The sequence below is a fragment of the Candoia aspera genome, chromosome 2 (assembly GCF_035149785.1).
Source record: "Candoia aspera isolate rCanAsp1 chromosome 2, rCanAsp1.hap2, whole genome shotgun sequence".
In the NCBI taxonomy this organism is placed as follows: Eukaryota; Metazoa; Chordata; class Lepidosauria; order Squamata; family Boidae; genus Candoia; species Candoia aspera.
This window is the reverse complement of record NC_086154.1, coordinates 92,638,255-92,661,335: the sequence shown is the minus strand read 5'-3', so window position 1 is coordinate 92,661,335 and position 23,081 is coordinate 92,638,255. Positions and strand designations below refer to the sequence as shown.

General features: G+C 36.3%; 1 protein-coding gene across 1 annotated transcript in view; it reads left to right on the top strand.

Moving 5' to 3' along the window:
• The first annotated feature begins 585 nt into the window (after positions 1 to 585).
• Positions 586 to 23,081, top strand: part of TENM2 (teneurin transmembrane protein 2) — an 874,568-nt gene continuing 852,072 nt past the window's right edge. The window contains exon 1 of the mRNA XM_063292454.1: positions 586 to 811. Coding sequence (XP_063148524.1) covers positions 586 to 811 — 226 coding nt within the window. The remainder of the gene's footprint in view (positions 812 to 23,081) is intronic.

Genomic DNA, 23,081 nt, shown 5'->3' with positions numbered 1-23,081 from the left:
CTCCATTGTTTTGCATATAAAACATTCAGGTGAATTTTCAGTGCCTCAGTCTTAGAGTTTTTTACATGATTCACTCTATTCTCAGCCTTTTATAAGATAATCTAATATTCAGATACACATGCATCTAACAAGAAATAATCTTTCTTACTTTCTGTTGCAGAGCATGAATGTCAAAGGATTGTTAAATTGTTGTCGCTGTGCATTCATATGTGAACATATCTCAGTAGTTTGCTTTCTCATCAATTTTTAAACACTTCAGCAAAACTAATTTTAATAAAATATAATTAGGCACTTAATTTCCTTTTATATGTTGCTATTAAGTCAATCTACCCATCTATGTTTTTAAGAATTTATGTATTAAAATTATATTTGTTATTTTTAAATTTTATTTAATGTTTTTCTAAGAAATGTATATAACGTTATATACAATGTATTATATACAATGTGTATTTATGGAACACATACATACATGCACAGACATCATTGCAATGTTACTTTTTCTTATGTTTTGTAGGTGGTAAAGTAACCAGCCTCATTTACATCAGTGGGGGAAAAAAGGTTTAATTTTCCTCCTGACTCAGAATTATGGATATAAAAGACAGAAGGCACCGTTCTTTGACAAGAGGTAGATGTGGGAAGGAATGTCGTTATACAAGTTCTTCACTGGACAGTGAAGACTGCAGAGTACCTACTCAGAAGTCCTATAGTTCAAGTGAGACCCTGAAGGCTTACGATCATGACACAAGAATGCATTATGGAAATCGAGTCACTGACCTAGTTCACAGAGAAGCAGATGAGTTTCCAAGGCAAGGTATGTTATAGATTCCAGATTTTTCCCAGTATTATCACAGTACTTTTAAGTGTTCATGTACCTACTTTGCATGTCCCTTTGGAGAATGTCTTTACTTGTGATTTGACATCACTGTACAAAATCCAGGCTCCTTTGTGACGCTAAGTTTTGAGCATGTTGCCATTCTGGATCTCCCTTTCAGCACAAAAGTATTAATAATGATTTGTATTATATAGGTATCATACTGTCCTATTTCTGACCATTCTAAATATTATAATCTTGCATTATGTCATCAAGATTTATTATAGGTGTAATAGAAACATTTTCCCTACTATTCTTTCTGGATTAGATGTATTCTTAAACTAAGTAAACCAGTGTGATTAGCTTATAGGAAACCCCCAAACAGCCTCCATCCAATGAGATAGTTTGCTATTTTTCCTATTAATTACTGAAGTAAATCATTTTTCTGCTGACATCTTTTTGTCACCTTGTATTTAATTTCACTTTTAAAAATTAAAAGCTTAATTCCACCTAATTACTTTAATCTTTAGCTTTAAGTTCTAGTGTTTTATAGATATCCAGAAGTCTGTAATTAAGCTGAGATCACTGAATTTCATTTACATGAATAAATAAACTATTGTCCAATATACATTTCTTACATTTTAAGAATTTCTTTAAAATGTATGAGAGAAGTAACATCACAATTTTCTTTATTTTGCTTATGTTTCTCTCTACATTTCTTCAAGTGTATATTCATTGTGATTTGATGCCTTAACTTTAAAGAGTATAAATTAATAAAATAAATACAATTCAGATTTATGACATTAAATTTAAGGTAGTCTGGCAATCAGGATAGTTGTATTTATAATGCAGGAAATGTAGCTATTTGTAGCCCTACATTAAGCTTCCTGGAATTCTTTTAAGTCATCTAATCCCTTTGTAAGAGTGAACCAAAGCAGTTATTTCCAGGGTTTTCCCTAGCCCAAAATAAATCTCATACAATGAAATATCTTGAAAGATTGTCTTGCCAACAAAATGGATCCCACAGGCTTATCAATCTTGTGAGAGAATACTCATTCAGCACTGATTTAATTTTAACCACTTTAGAGTTATATACATGCAGTTGATGCTTTATAAATATCTTTTAATCTAACTGGATCATTGGTTCATATAATAATTAATAGTTAATTGTTCTTATCAATTGCATTTCTTAGGAAATAATTGTTTTTGAATGTTAAGACCTCTTTAGAACTAAGAACATTAAATCGTGTTTCTCAGTAGATCCTTTAAGGAAACTCAGAATGGTTTTAGTCTTCCAAACAGCAATGCAAACTTCTTTAAACTCTGACACAGTGATTGGCCAAGGACCCAAAGAGCTTTATAGTGAAGTAGATATCTGAATCTGGATTTCCCACTGTTTGTTGCAACATCTACTTCATCACAACGTACATCGCACTACATCTGTAGCATAATATGAAGAATAATGTTATTCAAGTGAATAAAAAAGTTGCACTTCTTTACAAAGTTTCAGACTACCCTGTGTCTTGATGTGTAGGATTTTTAAAAGCTTCCCTCGAGCCTCCTTTTCCTTTCATGGAAGTAGTTTGAACTTGCTGTCTATATGAAATATGCACCATATTTGCTGGTTATAATATTTTAGTTTAGAAATATTTTAGAAGTTTGGGCAAACCTGTTGGTATGTATGTGTGTGTGTGTGTGTGTGTGTGTGTGTGAGAATGAGAGAGAGAGAGAGAGAATAAGCTCTTAGCTGAGTGTACCTGACCTCTTGCTGGCATCAAAGTTATGAACCGTATCTTTCTCATATAACATATAGAACATCTGCAGAATATATCAAGAATGATAATGCTTCCAAATGTTTTAATTTAATCCAGAGGCAGATGTCTGTTTATGAATTTTTCTTAACAATGGGAAGGAAATAGACATACTTTTTCAGATATTTCCATCCTCTTACACTTTCTGAAAATCATCAACGAAGGTATTTGAAGAACTATAGTCCATTTGAAGTTTTCTTGTAGAGATTGCAAGAACATTGGCTAAAATCACTTGTTCCCCATTTTTCTTCAGTGGAAACTCTGTCAATCAAAGTTCTGTCTGCAAAGAAAAAGACCCTTTCCATTTAGGGAAAGAAATTCTGTAGCATTAATATAAAAACACAAATGTGATGAGAATTTTTTCCCATTTAAGGCATTAAGTATTTGAAGATATGTTGTGGGTTAACAGCCAAGACTGATTTAAAATCTGTGCTATTAGACAAACGTAAATGAAATGAATAATATACATCTGCTATAGTAAAGGCTTCATTTTTTTATTTACAGATATAGAATATTTATATATACTAATTCATTCTGTGGTTAACTCAATAGTTTGATTTGTCACCTTACAGATATGAATATGTGTTCAAACTCATCGGCATAATTGAATGGTTCTGAGAATGCTCACTGTTATAAATATCCTTAATTGATTTTTATAATTGTATTCTGTTTTATCTTTTCTCACTGTCCAGAATTCAGATGGGTGGCCATATACATTTGTTTAATAAATACATAAAATATTTAACATTTGGGTTTAAAATGACAAATACTTACTTCCTCATGTTTTCTGCTACTGCACAGTTTAGTATTGTATTAAGTTACTTATTTATGAAAACATGAGGATTAGGCAATGAAATTCATTACTGTTTCAGATAATAGTGACATTTGATAAAGATAAAAAATAAATTAAAAACAACAACCTTTTAATCTCGGACACCCAGATGGTGTAACATTTAAAATGAAGAAAGAATACCTCCAATAGCTCTGTTATGGAAAATTAGTACATTCTGAAAAAGGAGATTGTCAGAATGTATAACTTAAAAAATGTTTTAATCAAGGAAGGGGGACTGGGAAGAAAGTAGGTAAAGAAAAAATAGCAAGCTGTTTTGATCATGTAGTTTTCAAAATAGAAATGAACTACTTTGCGAACATTGTTGCTTCTTTAAAGTAGCCACAAGACAAGATTAATCTGTTTTAATACTGAAATCCACTACAGTGGGAATGTTTAAGTTTTAAAAAAAAACTAATAGACGTGCTCTATCTTTAATATAAATCCCATGCATGTTTGTTTTATGTCTGTGGCCTAATACTTTGTTAGGGCGAGAAGGACAAAGATAAGGAAATGAAGGCATAAACCAAGTAGGTGCATTCTTCAAATAATACTTTATGTAAATTTAGAAAAACGATACAGGCACCAAGGCTTTCTGTCAATAGTCTTTGATCACAGGGCAGTGCTCCTACAACACTCCCAACCCACTCCTATGCATTTACCAAGGCAAGTCAGCCAGGATAGAGATGTTTTTGCCTGCTCTCATTTTTCTTTTTTCAAAGGCCACTTCCTGGAAGAGGGATAAGAAGACTCGGCAAGACTGCCTGAGTACTAGTCAAGTTGCTCTTGGGGTGTGTAGAAGCTGGTTGGGACTTTTGGTGGAACTGATAGCGGGAATGGAAAGAATTGTTGAAGGAAAGCCCCAGTTCTGAACTGAGTTCCAAAAGTGATCCATGTGCATAGCTGGATTATAGCCAACCAAGCAGCCCCCTGAAAGTGTTGTCTAACAGTTTTATTCATGGGGGTGGGGAGGTCACAAAGATTCATATATTATTTTGGGGATCATGTCATCACAAAGCTTAAGAACCTCTGATCTTATTTGCAATAGTCAGAAAAATGAGAGACACTAGTACCATCCTTGTCTACTTCTGCTATTCAGATGAAGAAGCAATTATAGAAAAGGCCAGGCCTATCAGCAGTTGCTAATTGGAGAAACTTGGAAAATGCATTCTACTATAAAGTGATCCTAAAATACCAAATGTGTTTGTCTTTACTACTTCATTATAGAAAAGTTATCCAATTGTTCTGCCTTTTCCCTGTTATTATGGGAAAAAATTGCTAATTACAGTTATATCCAGTTAAGAGTTGAAAACTCGTTTATCAGAGTTCCTATATCCCAAGATTTGAAAATCCTATAATCCAAGAGTTAGAACTCCTATCCCAAGAGTTGGAATCCTCTTCTATTAGAGTTGGAAACTCTCTAGTATAATTCCTGAATGTTTTCTCTGTCTTCTGCCTTTCTTTGCCTTTTCTTTCAATGTAATTTGCATTAATTTTTGCTTTGAGTATTTTCCTATCCATTGTGTTTGTTTATACACACACACACACACACACACACACACAGACACAGACACAGACACAGACACAGACACACACACACACACACACATATATATATATATATATATATATATATATATGACTTCATAGTGACCTGATGATCTAGATAGGAAGCCTTTGAAAGTATTCATTATCTCCAAATAAAGGTTAGAAAGAAATTGTTCTTTTTAAAAAACTTTTCAGGTATGTGCATGTTTTATCAGCCTACCTGTTAATTTGACACAGCAGAAAGAGCTGGTCCAAGCAAGAGATGTGAACTGCAGGAAATTAAAGAAGTTTATTTCAGGATCATTAAATTGATCATTACGATCAAAATAGGATTAAAAGCCTACTAGTCCTCCTAAACAACAGTTAGTCAAAAATAACAATTATGGGAGATGTTTAGGCTTTGGTGAATGTTCAGTTACTGTAATTTCCATTAATAGCCCAACCACTAAGAACCTATCAATATATTTCTGTCTCTATTTGTGTATGTTATTCTCAGTAGTTAATCAGTAGTCAAAAGAAACAAGATGGAATGGATATAGTATTGGTCTAGTCTCAAGATTATAAAAATGAGATGCCTCCCTGTGTACTTGATTAGACCACAACAGGCATTATTGTGCAAAGCAATTATGAAGGATATCCTCTTTGGATGAGCAAGTTAGCACTTTTTGATGCTATCTTTTCCTCAGTTTTATATTCAAGAAAAATGTATGCAATGCTTTAGATGTGCAGAAAATGTTAACAATATTTTCAAAATGTATTCTAAGATAGATAGATAGATAGATAGACAGATAGATAGATAGATAGATATTTGATTTCTGAGATACTTAAATTCAGCAGTCTTATAGGACCTATCTACATAGTGTCAGTTTCTATGACTTCTGTTTTCATAAAGACACAATTCTAAACATATCTATTCAGAAGTAACCTCCACTGATTTCTGTGAAAGTTATGCATATAGAACTGCAATCTTAATTACTTTTATTTCAATAATTCAGTCATTCTTCATATTTTCTCTATTGATACAACATAACTATATTGAATGGATTTACAATTCATATATTTGAAATAAATAATTGAAAATAAACTTTTAGTTATGTTTAGATATTGTAGTTAAGCAATAGTTCACAGAGTGTATGGAAATGTATGTGAATTTTAATGAAGAAACTCTGCAGATAGATCCTGGAAGCAATGCATACTGCCATCGTTTCATATATTATTTTGTCGTTATAACATTTATCTCTAAGTAAATATCAAAGAAAACATATAATGTTTATGGTTATATATATATATTTTTCCTCTGGATGAACCAGAGCACATTGGGAGATAGATGATAGATAGATAGATAGATAGATAGATAGATAGATAGATAGATAGATAGATAGACAGACAGACAGACAGACAGACAGACAGACAGACAGACAATTATTTCAAAACATAATTGTTATGTTACATGTTCACATTTTGTAAGTTCCTGCTTCTGACAAAACTCCAGGTTATAGCAGTCACCAAATTATTATTGAACATTCCAGGATTGCATTCATTGATTGCCTTTTCTTTCAGTCATCTTGAATTTAAAATCAGCCTTGTAATCAACTTCCTCTAGGAATTATGAAAGTAAATAAGATGGGCTTCAAGATCTTAATGAGTAAAAGAAACAGGAATTAGTGATTTGAGTCTCTTCTAATTCTTAGAATATCTTCATAGATGGACAACAGCCAATATTTAATGTATTAAATATTATACTAAACCCCAGATTTAATTTTATTGGGGCATAACATAATATTTTCCTAGTGTTCCTATTTCATCTATTTTAAATTGTTTAAACAGGAAGAAGATGAAAAATAATAACAATTTCCTATTTTTTTTTAAAAAAATCTTTGACCTGTCTTGAGGAGATGATTAGATTAATGAAACTATTATCAATGATCTCAACTATGCATTTCAGCATCTTATTAAAAAAACAGTTTTGTACAACTTTTGAAATGTGATATCTATCAAGTCATGCTGTCTCTTTCATATCAAGGTAGTTTGTTACACCAGGAATATTCTGTGCAGACCTTTAAGTAACTAAGAGGGACTGTGGGAATTGAAGCCCAAAATACTTGGAATGTACCAGGTTGGGTAAAGTTGATCTATTGTCTTTGTAAATTATTCTATTATTTTAAATTATATTTAAAACATAGTTTTATGTAGTTTTCTTATGCTTGCCGATGGGAACTTACTTCAGATACAGGCAATGACTTAAATTGTGTGGTTTCTGACTCTCTTCGATTGAGTTACTTTCCAAACCATCAAATTACACTTGAATCAAATAATGTAGTCAGTGAATGCCCTTACCAAAGATGTGTTTTCCTAATTTAATTAACTTTCTGCTACCTTTTATTTAGTCAATCACCACTGGTAGACATTAGTTTGTAGCATGTTTGAAGGCCAATAGAAAAAAGTAGAGCTGGATATTGTAAGCATATTTACAACACTGCTCCAAATCTACCAGCACAAGACAAAATCACCAGTTAAGTTGGTCCAAATTGAAATAAATAATTTGAAGCCACACTAGATCTAATTGGAATTGAACAGCTCCTAGAGCAACAACATAAATTTCCCATAATCCTGTGGGTAGGTGCTGCACCATCAGAATTATGAAAAATTTTAAATGGTGCCATGGAATAAAGCAGGAATGGTTATCATTTTGGGAGTGGAAAATCAGACATGGATCTTTTACACATTTTTTTATTTTTATTTTTATTTTTATTTATTTTTATTTTATTAATTTTACACATTGGGATGTGTATGTTGATAGAATACAGAGGTAAACAAGTTTTATGAAGGCAGTAAATACATGTACAGAAACACACGCATATACACACATATTTGATTTTTTTTAATTGCATGTTTAAAAATATAAGTGCATAAAAATAGACATATACCTATTGCTATATATGACTGCCTATTCGTTTACCTACTAGTGTTGGGCAGAAGTCTGGATTTGAATGGCAAAATGTGATCTGGAACATGCAAGGGCATACATGTAACCCCTCTAATATCTTCCTAAGCTCATGTAGCTCCTCCACAGTTGAGGCACAATCTCAGGAAAAGATAAATTTGGTTTAATTTTTTGTTTATCCCTGGATAATGACATAAAACATTTTATGACCAGCTGCTGCTAAGAAACATACCATTGAGGTATCATCTGATTGAAGGTATACTAGTTTTTTAAGGCCCCTTCAGGCCTTTCTTTCATTTTTATATTGACCAGATTACAGTTTTTGTTTACTGAGTGCAAAAAGAAAAGAAAAGAAAAGAAAAGAAAAAGGATTGCAAATCTACATTCCAATTCCATAGCACATTTTTTAACAACAATCACATTGGACATGACAGGTAGTCCTCATTTAGAGACCATAATTGGAACCAGAAACTTGGTTATTAAGTGAAACGACTGCTAAGTGAAAACTCACATGACCACAATTGTGCTCACGATTTTACTTCAGCTTACCTTTGCTTTACAGTGTCGGAAGGATACATCCCCAAACAGCTGGGTGAGCCCAAACATTGGGGAAGGTTTCCAGAACTTGACTCATGAGGAAGCTGAGAAAAGTGAAATGTTCATTGCATCAGGGGAGAGAAGAGCAATATGTTTGGGTTTCCCTGTGCAGGGGGCTTGATGGTAAATATGAAAATCTTCTAGTCTGGCTCCAATATTGTAGGAAACCAAAAAAGAACTAAACAGTAAATTTATGTACATTGAAACATTATTAATATTACTGAATAACATTTCTTTTGAAAAGAAAATATTATTTTATAATAGTTTATTTTTGCAATCACTATCAGATACATATTTTTTTTTCTTCTAAAATAAGGGAATAATATAATTTAAATTTAAAGAACAATTAAAATCAGAGTATTCTTTTAACTGAATTTATACTTAGAGGACAAAGCAAAGAAGACAAAATTAAGATATTTAATATATTAAAACAACCTGAAGAATAAATAGAGAGCATTTTTTTTAATGAAAAAGAAATATCTATTAGCATTGGGAAAACAAATTAACAGGATTGCTAGACTGTTAATCGTCTCTCAGCAATAGTGATTGCAAGAAATTTGGCAACCCTTCTGGAGATATTAACTGAGCTGTCAGCTAAAATGAAGTTACTGATCTCTTCATCTGATCTTGCATGACTATGAGTCAGAAGAGGAATTGTTAATTCAATGCACTACCTTTTGTAAAAAAGGGCATTGGAAAATTATACATGTAACTGTTTTTATTTCCTCCTGGGGCAGAAGCAAGTCATTCTTGGATTGGAGCATTCTGAAATCTTCCCTTTAAATGGAAGGAAGGCAAAACATTAAATCAGGCAACTGTGAGAAGACAAAGGATGCTTGCAAAGTATTTTTCATGAGACAACAGTTTCCCAAATAGGCTCATGGTGTACTAAGCCCTGCTGAATATCTGTGTCAAGGGCCCGAAAGGGAGATCAAATAGTGAACTTGGGAGGGGGGGGATTAGAACAGTTAGAATCTGTTTCTCACTTGTGGACATTCATTAAATGATGGAGGGAAAAGGGAAAAAAAAGACAAAAATATATACAGGTCTTAATTTTTAGCCACTCAAACATTAACATAAATTAACATAACAAACATTCCAAACTACCAAACTGATAAACACATTAGCATCACTAAAGTCATTAAACTTTTACTTTTATCAGATTAATGTTTCTAATTTGTCAGCTAAATGAGTTATATTATAAATGAAACTTTGATATTTCTGCGTTAAAAATATGTCTCTGCTTCAGTTAATTAATACACATTTTTGTTTTGTACCCTGATTTCCATATTTTTAAATCACATTTATCCTAAACTTTGATTCTGTTTGAGTCTGTGTACATATATTCTCATGCATGCAATTAAATATGTGCTCTCATATTAGCTTTCTTGCCAAATTCTTGTTTAAAAAAAACATTGTAAATGCATACATTATCACCATGATCTGCTTCAAGCACTGAATTCATTAAGTAGATTGTTAATAAAATGCAGAATGATATATCACAATTTTAATGCTCTGTCTCCCAAAGTTAATGAAGAGTTATAATTTTCTAGATGACAAATTAAAAGGAGGTTAAAATGGTGGATAAGATTGCCTAAAGATTTAGCAACATTCTAATTAAAATAAAGGGCATTAAAGCGAATTAAAATCTTGATTTGGGAGGGATTAAAAAGTATGAGGAATATGTGGCTTACTATTGCTAGAAACCAAAATCTGTGCACCAATAAGAAAGATATAGTAAACCTTACTGAAAGTTTTTTTTTTAGAAAAATCTTAATAAGGTAGTGTAGAAAATCAAATGTTTCCTCACTAACGTCACTGAAAGCTTCATCAACACAATAGGCTATATTTCGATGTTAAAGAAATTAAAATTATTGCTAAAATTATGTTTCTTACAGTAATACTCTGTGTTTGATAATACAAAGTAAGAAATAATATATATCCAGTGGTGTCCTTCTGGCAGCAGGACATACAACATTAATGGAACCAATTCACTCTTGTACTATAAATTCCTCATCTGCTCATAACTTATCTAAAGGGATGTAAACCATTTCAAAGCAGGAATGGTATGTGGGCAGGGATATGCAATAGGGGAGAAAAGAAAGGGGACCCCGTAGAAATCAAACATATGAAGTGCCATATTGTTTGACATTAGAATTGTTTGTTAAGCATGCTCCATGCTTCCTAGTTCATGCTAAACTAGAAAGCCATGGATTTGACACTTTCTTCATAGCAGGAAAGAAAAAGAGTCACTAATTTCAGGAAAGAAGGAGGACTAAAACCTTGCATACGTAAGAAAAATATACTGATCCTAACATTTTAATTGAGTACTTCCTTAAGGACTCTAAGCCATCAGTACATATTTTAACTATGGAACAAACAAGGAACGAAAAACCTAACATGCTCACTACAGTTTGATATACAATTTTAATTAATTGCAACATCAAAATATTGCGCAATTAATATCAATGGCAGTAAACTAAAGTGTGAAACACACAAAAAAAGAGCAAATCCAAAAGGCTTAAACAATTGAATATATCTCTGTTTGTAAAAAGAACAAATAGTAGCTATGAACATTATATTACTTCTTACATCATACAAATATTGCACAATAGGATATCTTATTCAGAAACCAATTTATCAAGGAAGAGAAAACAGCAGAATATAAATATAAATATTCCCCTTCAATCCATGATTTTATATCTGGTATTGTCATTTCTTTCCAGACTTGGATTATTACCCTTTTTTGCAATACCCAAGCCTGATGTACCATAGTTTTCACAGATCAACAAATTCTGCTTTTTATACATAATCTAATATTACATTCACATTCACATTCACACACACACACATACACACACCAAAATGGGACTACCAAAGAGGGAGTTAGGCTCCAGTGCAATCTTTTCCAATGTGTCCAATAATTAAAAAGTTTCCCAAGCTGCTAGTACATCAAATCCAAATTCAGACCCAACAAATGGTTGATTTTGATACATATTTATTGAGCATTTTAGGCAGGTGGTGTTTCAGAAGCTTTAAAATAATATTTAATTGATCTAAAGTATCTGCCCACCACCAAATTAAAACATCTTTCCTCATCTCTTTTAAATTCAGGTTGTCCCAAAGGGGCGGTATCTCATGAGATCTAGGATTAAGTTCAAAGCTTTGTTCTGAAGTCTTTCTGATGCATCTCGCTGCTTGTGACAGAACATAGCAGCTGAACACTATCTGCCATCTGTCATGTGATTATCCAGACATATATTCTTCTGTACTCTAATAAGTGCAGGCTGGGGAAATAACATATAAAAAGCTTTTCATGTAGACCGAAACTTTATTGTAATAAGCAAGGAAATGAAAAAGATGGAGATCTAGCTAGGCTTGGACTTTTGGAGGAGAATGATGGCAGGTGATGGATTAGGCAGCTTTGGCTGCTGAAAGTTTGACTCTTCTACAGAGGCAAGGAGAAGGATGCTGAAGAAGAAGGTTTCAAGGCTAAGACACATTCCAGTTAGGAGCCGCTGTTTCACAGAGGGCTGGAGCAAGGCAGCACACTTGAGGGAGGTACCAGGAAGAAGACTGTGGCCTATTCATTGTGAGGAGATGGACTCTTGTGTCAGATTATGTCCCCTGATGGGCACTCCTATCCTGTCTCAGCAGCAGAGAAGATTTGGCTGGAAGTCTGCCATTTTGAAGACTGCAGCAAACTGGGCAAGGATAGCTAGTGCCTGGAATTTAGAAGTCCCCAACAGGAGACCCTAAACTGTGCCTTTCTGGCGAAAAGCTTGAGCAGTGGAATACTGTCAAGTGGAGGGGCAAAAGTTAGATCCAAACAAGCCCTGTGGCTTCCTGGGCACCAATTTCCTTTGTTTAGAGACTGTCGGAGTATGTGCAGAGTGCTGGAAAGCATTTGGCCTTGGAGATCAGAAAGAAGACACCGGGCATTTCAACAAAAATAATTGTATTCAAACAAAGCATAGTACATAAACAGTTTCTTCATCCAGAGCCCTGGATGGGCAAAATCCTTAAATTAAAAAAGCATATTTACAAGTACACACACACACGCAAGTGTACTGAGCAGAAAGAGAGGCTGCAAACACATGAGAAGCAAGCAAGCAAAAGAGGAAGATGCTGGCAGAGCTGGCTTATTTAAATGCAAATTAAGCAAGGAAGTGGAGGTTGGTTTCAGTTTCCCATATAAGGTCATTTCGACACTTAAAACTTGTTAACCAAATAAGGTCTGACCTTTTGACTCTGCCAAACACTTAAGAAAACTATTTGTTACCATGGATACCTGGGTTTCTGTGACTTGCTCCCAAGGAGAACAAATACCAACAGAGACAAGCTTGCCATGTTTATTTTAGAGATTAATCCATCAGTTGATTATCAGGTTCCCCTGCCAGTTTACTTGTTGGACTGTTTGCTGGATTGCCTGTAAGATTGTTGGTGTTACAAGATTTTCCTTTAGAAAACTGACCTGCGTATAAAGAATGGAGGGCAACCCTATCCAGAACAAGAATCCTCCACCAAGGGTTTTGTTTCTGACTGTTCTGATACTTTGGTGATTGGTAGACAAGAATTTGCCATACATCATGTTAATTAATTTATTACTACTCATGTATTTATTTCTTTGTCATTCCACAGGTATCTGCTTTAGTCCCCATTCCTTCTTGGTATGTGTACATGAAGCACTCCAGATAATGGTTATTGTCTTTGTACTGTATAATGATGCTGGCTTTTTACTACCTCTTATTTCAAGATGCTGGCTCTAGCCCTTTTAGAGTCCTCTTTTTACATTTTGTCACATTGGGATCTTTGGGATTTGGGTTTTGGGGATGGAAGTTCAAGCATGTCAGTTTTTATGGAGGCAGCGATAGGTCCCAAAGCTAGAGGGGTGGGAGGGGTGGTTAGCAATTGGATTGTTTTATTGGATCAGGTAGCCTAATATTGATTGCTATGCCTTCCAGCTGCAACTGGATTGGGATATTTCGTTTTTTAATGGAAGGTTATTTGCTGGTTTTCAGAGGAGCTCTGGGAGATGAAATAACAGAAGAGACCCCTAGAGCTTTGTTGGAGAAAGACGAAGAGTTAAAGTGACCAAACACATATAAGAGCCCATACTAGAGATTACATTGGGGTGATACAAATGGGAAAACATGCTTATTTTTAGGCTCTTATTGCATCTGCAGGTAGCTGGCTAGCAGCTCTGCAATCTGGTACATAGGATTCAAAAGAAAGAAATGTAAAAGAAGCCAGAGCAGAAAGGCGGGGCGTGGTGGCTTTAGGTTTGGCAGGAGATGGTTCTGGAGTGAGGGGTGACTGGACAAGGCATGGAACAGAGGAAGCAAAGGCTGGGAGAGCCAGAAACCAGAGGATCCATAGCCAGGGAGAAGTTCCAGGAAGGTGCCTGAGGTGGTTGAAACCAAAGAATAACCTGCAGAAAAAGCCTAAAAGAAAGAAAATGCAGCCCTAGACTTTAGACGGTAGCAGACCAAACTCCACGGGGATCAGGTGATGGAGAACCAGGCAAGAGAGTATTAAGGGGAAAAGCTATTAGCATTCCTAAGCTTATAGATATTTATAAATAAATAAAAGTTAAGAAAAAAAGAGAAAAAAAATCAAAAGCATTAATTTTGTGTGCTGAGTGATTGTTTCCTGAAAAGCCAAAGCCTTATGATGCTGCCTTTAAAGCAGTAAAAGTAACTGAATGCCAGTTAAAATTAGAACAAAGCACTTGCTAGATTTTCAAATGAGTCAAACAATAGCTTTCTAGTTATACCCATAATAGTTTATACTCAAAATTATTCTCATTTCACTTAAACAGAAATTAAAGTATACACTGAATGACACAGTTTAATGTATAGAAGTTTCACACAGAGATAAGTTTATGTAATAAAAATCTAGGGGACTGTCCATCCCCAAAACTCTGTTTAAAATATCTCAAAGGAACTCTCTATAGGAACTCTCCTTAAAACAATAAAAAGTCTAGAAATAATATTTATTTTGACCACACTTACTATTCCCCATAAACCAATAGAAATGTTCAGTCATCTATTTATTCCATCATTAACTGTGTAAGGTAAGTTAAAATGTTTAAATCTACTAATCTACCTCTTCATTGGGATACATACTGGAAGGTAATCTGAGCAATAAATAAATCCCCATTTTTCTACAGATCCAATTAGAAGTGTATTATATTTATTCCAATAAAGTTGTTCTTTGAGTGAGATGGGTGGTGAATAAATCTGAAAACCAACTAAATAAATAAAAATTAACTGAATAAATTTACCCATTTTCTGGTACAATTTGCACAAATTTAAAGAACCTTAATGATGATCAATAATAACCAGAATATCATCTGCATACAAAACAATTTATGTTGCAATTCAACCTCTTTGATTCCAAATATTTATTTTGACTGTTTAATTACTCAGGACAGTGGTTCCAATACTAGATTAAATGTAAGAGGGGATGAAGGATAGTCTTGACATTTGCTCAGTACCATTTGCAATAACCATATCTGAGGGTTAAAATACTACATCCTAAAAATAGAAGGGAATTCATTTTTTTCCCAAAACACATTCCAAAAATTTAATCTGCACCATATCATGTTTTTTTCTGTTTCTAAAGCTGAATCAGGTGTCTCAGAGTTTCTAAAATATCTACTAACAGTCTGATATTATCAGAAGATTGCCTTCCTTTTATAAAACTAGATTTTGTGAGGTATATTCTCTCTTCTGCAATATTTGTGCTAAAGTTACTGTCAGATAAATCTGGAGGTTTTGTCTTCCTCTTTTGTCATACTCACAGTCTATTGCGCTTTTTTCTTTACTAAATTGTTTTTGAACTGTCTTTGTCTTTGTCCAGTCATTTTGGAAGTGGATGACCATCAAATCAAATCAAATCAAATCAATGAAAATCTTTCATAATAAGAATTTAGGAATTCATGGGAAAATACATCTGTTTTCAAAACATTAAAGCAGTGACATCTTTTTTCCAGACTCACACAACTGCTTTGGGTGTGTCTTGGCAATTTCTGTTTATGTGTTGATACATAGTTTATTTTGCTGGGGGAGGAGGAGGAGGTCATCCTGTCTGATGATGCCCATTGCCAAGCCTACAAACTTCCACATTTAGATTTACATTTACAAGTTGCCATGCTAATTACCTAGTGCGGTTATAATATAACTCTCATTTTAGGTATAATTTATTTTTATATACAGTATTACATGTTCTTTTGAATTGTCAGGGAATGGAATTTCTGTGAAATATCTGGATATTTTCCTTACAGATACTTCAGAAATTAAAGTTCTTCGTAACAGGCATTGTAATATAGAATTTTTGAAGTAAAACTGTGCTAAAAATTACATAGTGCGGAGTTATGGCACAGGACTCATTTTACAAAACATCTCAAAAATAAATATGCATATGTTTTCATACTAAGAAAATTACTCATAAAGCACTGCTTAATAGCCAGTTAAGGGCAACAAATAATGCACTGTATGTTTGCTAGGAACCCAGCCCTACTGTATGTACACACAGCAACAAAACAAGAAATAGCAACTTGATACAAACCAGAATCACATTTCTTCAACCTTGTGGAGCACCATCCTCATTATAAACAGAAGCAAATCTTCCTGGATTATACTAGTTAGCATCTTTCCCAGGCAGGCCTACTCTGAAGCTTTTCTCTAAGAATGTCCCCAAGTTTATATAGTATACAACTGCAACTATTTATATTTTCAATCAAGCACGTTTATTGTTTATATTTTTTGGCTATCATCTTTCAAAGTTTGTGTTAAACAATAACAAAACATATATCATACTTTCTCTGTTATAGGTAGATGACTTTGGAACTAGCAGATCACTTGTAATAGAAAGAGATAACACTCTTGAGCCAGGCTCCATCAGAAGATGAGAAAACAGCTAACTTACAAAAACAGCATGTTAAGGAGTGGGGGTGGGGCTGGGGCTGGGGCAGGAAAGCTCAGAGATTTGCTTTTGAAAAAATAAAAATCTCATACCTTACCAAATCATGCTATGTACACAAATACAGAAGGGAAGATATTTTACTATTTTGGTTGGGGGTTTTTTCCCCCTGCTTTTGATTTTACATTCCCCTTGCTTTTGATTTTACATACATACATACATACATACATACATACATACATATTTAAGTTTTAATTATTGTACTGTGGATATTATATTGTTAACTTTTTTTATTGTTACCTGCCAAGGGTCTATTGATTATGGCAGGCTAAAATTTAACAAATGAATAAATAATTATTTTACAAGAAGGTAGAAAGGAAAATGGGATATACCATCTATTATAGGCCTTTATCAACCCTTTGGGCATATACAATAAGTAGTATACTGTATACCATGCTCTATTCTCTGTCTTTGCTCTGGAGCAATTATTTTGAATGGGTAGGGAAAGAACATTGGAATTTACCATTAAAATGAGTGAGTTCCTACATGAGAGTTGAATGAGTAAAAATGAATTTAGCAGCATTTTAATTCTGTCTTTTGTGGACAATTAAGATTTTCAGCAGTACAATATAGGAATTTAATAGCTATATTTCCATCTTCTTGAATTCATATTAACATCAGTAATACACTATTCATTCATTATACTCTCTAAAAGTACATTGTAGTATTGAGTGAATGAGGTGAGATCACCAGGGATAGTTGGAATATGTATAAAAATTTAAGCTACATTTTTTTTCAACTAATTGATTTGACTTAATATTTTCAAATGTACAGATTGAATGTTGTGTTTATTAATAGGCTGCATTCCTTCAAAATGATAGTTTAAACTGTGATTGACTACCTTATGGCTTAGTATGTTGTGCAAACTAAGACAAGTTATTAAGCCCTGGACTTACTTCCAAGTAGATAAGCTTATTTATTCATTTATTTAACTGTATAGCTGCCCATCTCACAAAGTGACTCTAGGCAGCAAACAGAGGGTTGAAATCAAGCAAAACCAGAGTATAAAATGACCAGACAAATAATAATTGCATATTGCAAGTTCTAATATTATTCCATTTCTAGTCCAAGGACTGGAACTAATCAAATCAAACAATCAACAGGGTTAACTTAACTTCCCAACCCTATGCCATAAAGGGCTTTATAGGTAATAACCAGCACCTTGAATTACACACTGAAGCCAACTGGTAATCAGTGCAACTCACGAAACAGTGGAGACATGTGAGCATACCTGACACCCCCATCATTATCCCTGCTGCTGTATTATGGATCTGCTAGCGCCAGCTTCAGATTAGTACCCAATCTTTAGCTAGCAATACAAACTGACCAACCAACCTCCCCACTCTCCTAACCAGCCACTCTCATAACCAAATCTAGCCTATACCACCCAATTTCACATCACACCACCCTGAATTACTCCTCCCTAACTAAGTAGTGGGATGGGGGTCAGAACTAAGCACTCCTTTAAGGAAGGTGACCCAAGTAGTACCACTATACTCCTGTCTCTCACCTGGGGAAAAATAAATGGCACCACCCCGTTAACCCCATCCACCAACAACTCCCAACAAAAAACCTTCCAGTCCAGAGCATAAAAGTCCAACATCTTGCAGGTGCCAATTCTTAAAGCTGGGTTTGATAGAGGTCCAAAATGACAAGGTGGCCACTGTTCCTTATCAGCAGTCACAGGATGCAGGCAGGTCCTCTCTGAAGATCACCAGCCTGCTCCTGCTGTCACCACATACCCATCCCTGAGCCTCACTGGCTACCAGCAAGTCAGAGTCAGACGTTCTCCAACCACTGGATTCACTACTCCACAGCTTAACAGTCCATGTAAGGCACATGCCTGGCCCCCATTGCCACTGTCATCATCGATACGATGAGCACCATGTCTGCTACTGCTGCTGCTGCTACCATATTGCTAGAAAATCCGTGGCACCTTAGCAGTGGCACCTCAGATATAAGGCCAAGCACTGCCAGACAGATAGTAGGTAATGTGACTGTAAGCCTTGTTCAGCTCCAGGCTTCACCGTTGCTCTGAGTCTTTTTGCTGTGTCCAGGTGTCTTGGCAGCCAAGTACCTCAGTCTCTTCCAGGCTGTCAGATAGCTTTGCCTCCTCAGTCTTTTCAGCAGCTACCATGGAGGTGCTAAACTTCACCGGACTTCAGAGCCAGCTGTCACAACTCCAATCTCCCACTCCCAACACAGCTGAAGAATTTGAAGCCATTCATTCATTCATTCATTCATTCATTCATTCATCAAATTTATATGGCCACTCATCTCATGCAAAAGTGACTCCACAATCTAACCCTTTGTGACATTCTAAAACTTTTCCTAACCTCAACCCAGCACCATTTCAGAAAAAGAAAGAGTTGCTATTAGTGGTTTTCTTATCTTTTGATATCACTAATATTAGGTATTTATAATACAATATTATTTAAAGGATTTTCTCATTTTAACAGAACTTCAACAACTTTGACTTGAGGTGTTTCATCTCTGTGTACCCCTCTTTCTGAAGTGATAATAGAAGGAATTACAATGACATTCTGTGATCAGAATAGGTCCCCTAAAACAGTTTAGGTGAAGCTCCCAGAGTCTCTCCAAATGGTGCTCTAAAAGTTCAAAATTTCGAAAGGGAATTAGGGGTCTTCCCCAAGCATCCCTGAGGATCTGGTGGGCAGTCCAGCTGAGGCCTTAGTGTCAGCCTGCAATGGGCAAGTGACATAAGTTTAGACTGCATTGCCCCTTTGCGGACCCATCTGTGTATGCTGAATCTGGGGTGTGCTTTGGTGTTCTGAGAAGCTCTGAAATATGAAGCACGAGAAGAGACACCTAGAGTGCCTTTAGAGGAAGATGAGTGAATCTGATCTAGCATGAGTAAAAGACCATTCTAGGGATTGCATCATGGTAATAAGAACAGCAAAAAAACATTATTCTCATTATCTGACAAATGTTGTTGTTTATTCATTTAGTCACTTCCGACTCTTCGTGACTTCATGGACCAGCCCACGCCAGAGCTTCCTGTCGGTCATCAACACCCCCAGCTCCCCCAGGGATGAGTCCGTCACCTCTAGAATATCATCCATCCATCTTGCCCTTGGTCGGCCCCTCTTCCTTTTGCCTTCCACTCTCCCTAGCATCAGCATCTTCTCCAGGGTGTTCTGTCTTCTCATTATGTGGCCAAAGTATTTCAGTTTTGCCTTGAATATTATTCCCTCAAGTGAGCAGTCCGGCTTGATTTCCTGGAGGATGGACTGGTTTGATCTTCTGGCAGTCCAAAGCACTCTCAGAATTTTCCTTCAACACCACAGTTCAAAAGCATCGATCTTCCTTCGCTCAGCCTTCCTTATGGTCCAGCTCTCGCAGCCATATGTTACTACAGGGAACACCATTGCTTTAACTATGCGGGCCTTTGTTGTCAGTGTGATGTCTCTGCTCTTAACTATTTTATCGAGATTGGTCATTGCTCTTCTCCCAAGGATTAAGAGTCTTCTGATTTCCTGACTGCAGTCAGCATCTGCGGTAATCTTTGCACCTAGGAATACAAAGTCTTTCACTGCTTCTACATTTTCTGCCCCTATTTGCCAGTTATCAATCAAGCTGGTTGCCATAATCTTGGTTTTTTTGAGGTTTGGCTGCAAACCAGCTTTTGCACTTTCTTCTTTCACCTTCATCATAAGGCTCCTCAGTTCCCCTTCACTTTCAGCCATCAAAGTGGTATCATCTGCATATCTGAGATTGTTAATGTTTCTTCCAGCAATTTTAACTCCAGCCTTGGATTCCTCAAGGCCAGCTTGTCGCATGATGTGTTCTGCATACAAGTTGAATAGGTAGGGTGAGAGTATACAGCCCTGCCATACTCCTTTCCCAATCTTAAACCAGTCCGTTGTTCCATGGTCTGTTCTTACTGTTGCTACTTGGTCGTTATACAGATTCTTCAGGAGGCAGACAAGATGACTTGGTATCCCCATACCACTAAGAACTTGCCACAATTTGTTCTGGTCCACACAGTCAAAGGCTTTAGAATAGTCAATAAAACAGAAATAGACATTTTTCTGAAACTCCCTGGCTTTTTCCATTATCCAGCGGATATTGGCAATTTGGTCTCTAGTTCCTCTGCCTTTTCTAAACCCAGCTTGTACATCTGGCAATTCTCGCTCCATGAACTGCTGAAGTCTACCTTGCAGGATCTTGAGCATTACTTTACTGGCATGTGAAATGAGTGCCACTGTTCAATAGTTTGAACATTCTTTAGTGTTTCCCTTTTTTGGTATGGGGATATAAGTTGATTTTTTCCAATCTGATGGCCATTCTTGTGTTTTCCAAATTTGCTGGCATATAGCACGCATTACCTTGACAGCATCATCTTGCAAGATTTTGAACAGTTCAGCTGGGATGCCGTCGTCTCCTGCTGCCTTGTTATTAGCAATGCTTCTTAAGGCCCAGTCAACCTCACTCTTCAGGACGTCTGGCTCTAGCTCACTGACCACACCATCAAAGCTATCCCCAATATTGTTATCCTTCCTATACAGGTCTTCTGTATATTCTTGCCACCTTTTCTTGATCTCTTCTTCTTCTGTTAGGTCCTTGCCATCTTTGTTTTTGATCATACCCATTTTTGACTGGAATTTACCTCCAATATTTCTAATTTTCTGGAAGAGGTCTCTTGTCCTTCCTATTCTATTGTCTTCTTCCACTTCCACGCATTGCTTGTTTAAAAATAATTCCTTATCTCTTCTGGCTAACCTCTGGAATTTTGCATTTAATTGGGCATATCTCCCCCTATCACTGTTGCCTTTTGCTTTCCTTCTTTCTTGGGCTACTTCTAGTCTCTCAGCAGACAGCCATTTTGCCTTCTTGGTTTTCTCTTTCTTTGGGATGTATTTTGTTGCCTCCTCCTGAACAATGTTGCGAACTTCTGTCCAGAGTTCTTCCGGGACCCTATCTACTAAGTCCAGTCCCTTAAATCTATTCTTCACCTCCACTGCATATTCCTTAGGAATATTAGTGAGCTCATATCTAGCTGATCTGTGGGTCTTCCCTAAACTCTTGAGTCTGATCCTAAATTGTGCAAGAAGAAGTTCGTGATCTGAACTACAGTCAGCTCCAGGCCTTGTTTTTACCGACTGTAGAGATCTCCGCCACCTTTGGCTGCAAAGGATGTAATCAATCTGATTTCAGTGTTGTCCATCTGGTGAAGTCCATGTATAAAGCCGTCTCTTAGGTTGTTGGAAGAGAGTGTTTGTTATGCAGAGTGTGTTGTCTTGGCAAAATTCTATCAGCCTATGTCCTGCTTCATTTTGTTCTCCCAGGCCATACTTACCTGTAATTCGAGGTGTCATTTGACTGCCCACCTTAGCATTCCAGTTTCCTGTGATGAAAATAACATCTGTTTTAGGCGTGTTGTCCAGGAGGTGCTGCAGATCCTCATAGAACTGCTCTACTTCAGCTTCTTCAGCATTTGTGGTTGGGGCGTATATTTGGATCACTGTGATGTTAGATGCCTTGCCCTGAATTCGAATTGAGATCATTCTGTCATTTTTTTGGGTGTATCCGAGCACTGCTTTAGCCACTTGACTATTAATTATGAAGGCTACTCCATTTCTTCTGTGGTCCTCTTGTCCACAGTAGTAGATCTGGTGGTCATTTGATGTGAAGTGGCCCATTCCAGTCCATTTCAGTTCACTCATGCCCAGAATGTCTATCTTTAATCTTGACATCTCACCAATAACCACATCCAATTTGCCCTGGCTCATAGATCTTACATCCCAGGTTCCAATGGTGTGCTGATCCTTAGAACATCGGATTCGCCGTTCACCACCAGCACCATCGGCCACTAGCCGTCCTTTCAGCTTTGAGCTAGCTGCGTCATCACGTCTGGGGCTAGTTGAGCTCATCCTCTGTTCCTCCCCAGTAGCATTTTGACCATCTTCCGACCTGGGGGTCTCATCTTCCGATGGTATACCGACATATCTCTGGTTGTACTGATCCATTTAGTTTTCACGGCAAGAATACTGGGGTGGGTTGCCATTACCTTCCCCAGGGATCGCATTTCGTCTGACCTCTCTGTCATGACCTTCCCGTCTTGGGTGGCCCTTCACGGTTTAGCTCATGGCATCCTTGAGGTGCTCAAGCTCCAGCACCACGACAAGGTAACGATCCTTTGCTGAAGATCTGACAAATAAAGTCACTTAAATCTGCTCAGTCCAAGTCTGCTTAGATCTGCTTAGATCCAAGTCCCTCCTAGATGGCTAAAGCTGCCTGGGAGGTTAGGAAAATTGGAAGGTTGGTTTGGGAGGTGACCTGTGGTTGGTCCCACACAGTGGTGCTTGCTTCTCTGAGGGGGTGGTCCTTTCAGCCTTGAAGGAGGCTGTGGTGTGCCCTATCTTCAAGAGGCCATTACTGCACCAAACTATCCTAGACAATTTCTGACCAACCTCCCTTCTCTGGGAAAGGTGGTTGAGCTTCAGTTACAGAGGACCCTGAATGAAAAGATTACTTATACTCATTGCAGTGGGGTTTCAGGCCAGGGTTGAGTATAGAGTGGGGTTTCAGGCC